At 57.7% G+C, this 2,700-nt stretch overlaps 1 protein-coding gene across 1 annotated transcript; it reads right to left on the bottom strand.

Annotated features, from left to right (window-relative positions):
* Positions 1-8: 8 nt before the first annotated feature.
* LOC103811972 (protein FAM160B2-like) lies at positions 9-2,553 on the bottom strand (the record flags this gene model as incomplete). The annotated part of the gene is made up of 8 exons (XM_009084979.1): positions 9-192; positions 334-410; positions 490-598; positions 676-872; positions 960-1,118; positions 1,269-1,391; positions 1,516-1,620; positions 2,384-2,553. Coding segments are annotated over 8 exons (1,124 nt in total), but the record flags the coding sequence as incomplete, so codon positions are not given.
* Positions 2,554-2,700: the final 147 nt, after the last annotated feature.

The raw sequence follows: 2,700 nt of genomic DNA, 5'->3' as shown, positions 1-2,700 counted from the left end.
ACCTCGTCAGAGAGGTGGTTGCAGCGGTCGATGAGCTGTGAGCGCAGGGGGTGGGGGGTGTCCCCTGGGGTCTCGGGGTGCCTGTGTGGCCCCAGCAGGAAGAGGACGAGGCAGTGGAGCAGGGCAGGAGCTCGGATCTGTCTCACTGTCACTGTCAGCAGGGCTGTGGCGCTGAGCACAGCGAGCTCTGACCTGCTGGGATGGGGTGGGATGCTGCAAGGGGTGTCTGAGAAAAAAGGAGGTGCAGGGAAGGGCAACCCCACCCTCCCAGCCCCAAAGGGGTCCTGAATAATGAAACATTCCCTTGCTGCTGCCCTGAGCCTCAGCACTCACATCTGCAGGAGCTGCGGCTGCAGGATGCCCTGGAAAAACTTCTCCTCCACAGCCTTGGTGATGGCATCAGCCACAAGCTGCAGGTGAAGAAGAAGGCTGAGCATGGTGTGGAAAGGGGTTGCCCATGCCCTGCAGAACCTCCAGGGTGCTCCTTACCGGGTGGGCACCCATCACCAGCTCATCGAGATAGTCCAGCCAGCCCAGGAAGGCAGCCAAGCTCTCCTTCCCTGGGAAAACACCCTCACTGGCAGCATCCCCCTGCGACCTGCACGGGGCAGAGGAGGTGAGGTTGTGACAAAGCCTCGGTGGCACCTTGTGGCCCCTGCCCAGTGCCCCCCTGACCTCCAGCTGGCCCTGTCCATGGCGAGGATGTCAGCAGGGTCGGTGCCTGCGGGCACGGCGCTGTAGAGGTCACAGAGGTGCCCTGTCAGCAGCTGGCACAGGGCACTGCTCCGCACCAGGCAGGCAGCAGCAGCCTCCTGGGCCAGCCCTGTGAGCAGCAGCAGGTTCTCCTGAGCCTTCAGTGCAACTCGGCTCTTCTGTGAGGAGGAAGAGGAGGAGGAGAGAGGGGTTGTCACACGCCTGGCAGCGCCTGCTGTCCCCTCCTGCCACCTCTTTGCCCATACCTTGCTCCTGCACAGCCCCACCAAGGAGGTGACCAGGTTGCTGTCCTTCCGTGGTGGGGAGGAGCTGGCAGTGGTGCCTGGGGAATGCTCCACACCCTCTTCCCCAGGGCTGTCTGGCAGCTCCTGGGCTCTCCCTCTATCCCGGATGCTCTTTTTTCCCTGGAGAGGAAGAGGAGCAGCAAAGCATCAGAGCCACCACCTTCCTCCTCCTCACCCCGAGGAGCTTTGCAGTGGGGATGGAGCTCAATTAAACAAGCCAAACCCCATCAGGAACCCCAAATTGTCCCACCTGAACTGAGGGCTGCTCACCTCCAGGATATATGGCAACAGGCTTGGATCCTGCTGGATCTTGGTGCAGAGCACAGCAGCAAACTGCACCTCCTCCTTCTCTGTACTGGAGCCCAGGTGGTCACTGCTGAGCTGGAGCAGCTTCTGGGGATGCAGGGAGAGGGATGAGGAGATGCTGAGGGCTCTCCCATCCCATCCCCGTGGGCATTGCTTCCCAGAGGTGCTTGGCAGGGATACAGAAAGCCAAAGGACACAGGTGGGAGCTCACCTGCACTGGTCTGTGGACGTTGAGGTAGTGCAGGAGTGGGTGCTGTACCTGCCCCAGCACTCGGCTGAAGAAGAGGAGAACCTGCTGCCTCATCCCAGGAGGATACTGGGAAGGAGATGGGGAGAGGCATCAGACCAGTTACCTGATCTCCCTGTCATTGCCCCAGATCACCTGCTGGTTGGGGTTAGTTTGCAGGGATTTTTCCCCCCCCAAAAATGATGCTAAGAGACCCACAGAGACCCTTCAGCTCCTCCTACTCACCCTGGGCTCCTCCTCCTTTAACAGCTGGGGACTGAACTCAGCTGAGTCCAGTTCTCCAAGTTCTTGCACAGAAAACCCCAGGGGGATTATTTCCCTTTTCCCAGCAATGGGGAGTTAAACCCCAGCACCCTAAATCCTCATGGCTATGGAAAGGCCACAGCACATTTCCACAGCCTCATTAGTATTATCAGCAACAAAGGCACAACAGAACTGTTATATTTTTTATACTTGGCCAATATTTCCTTTTCCAAACCCACCTTGTCCCACCAAGCCAAGCAGTGATGTGCCAGATATGTAAAAGAAACCTTCCCATGCACTCAGGGATGTGATGGGTGCAAGAGCCATTCAGAGGAGCCCCAGAAAAGATCCCAGTGGGAATCTTACATTAAATAATCCAAGACTCTCCAAAAAAACCCCAAATTTCCCCTCAAAAAGCCAAGCCCCCCAACCATCTCACACTTCACAAACTCCCAATCCCAGTAAAAAAGCTCCAAAATTAAGTTTACTGAGTGGCACCACACAAAGCAGCTGGAAAAAGCTGTGGGTGCTCCAGCTCTGGATTGGTTCCTTCCCCCTGGAGTGGTTTTCCCAGTGCCAGGACACCCACCTCTGCCTTTCCCAGTGTGCCCAGTGTCTCCAGGAGCTTGTGCTGGAGGAGGTACTCGAGGCATGGCCCTGTCTCCCCCGCTGGGTGCTGCTTTTCCTCGTACACCAGGATATCCAACATCTGCTTGAGGCGCCAGGGAATGTCTGTCTGCCTGGCTGGGATGCTCTCGTCTGGGAATACAGGGATTGGGGAGCTGCAGCCTGTGTCCCTAGGGCACAGCAGTGGGATGGGAGCAATGCCCAGGTGGATGCCAGGTGAGAATTTCTCTCCTCTTGTGCAGAATCCTGCTCCTTCAGCCCAGAATCCCACTCCTCTCG

The sequence above is a fragment of the Acanthisitta chloris genome, unplaced genomic scaffold (genome assembly GCF_000695815.1).
Source record: "Acanthisitta chloris isolate BGI_N310 unplaced genomic scaffold, ASM69581v1 scaffold27691, whole genome shotgun sequence".
NCBI classification, from domain to species: Eukaryota; Metazoa; Chordata; class Aves; order Passeriformes; family Acanthisittidae; genus Acanthisitta; species Acanthisitta chloris.
The sequence above is the reverse complement of the archived record's forward strand: the minus strand, read 5'-3'. Positions and strand labels throughout refer to the sequence as shown.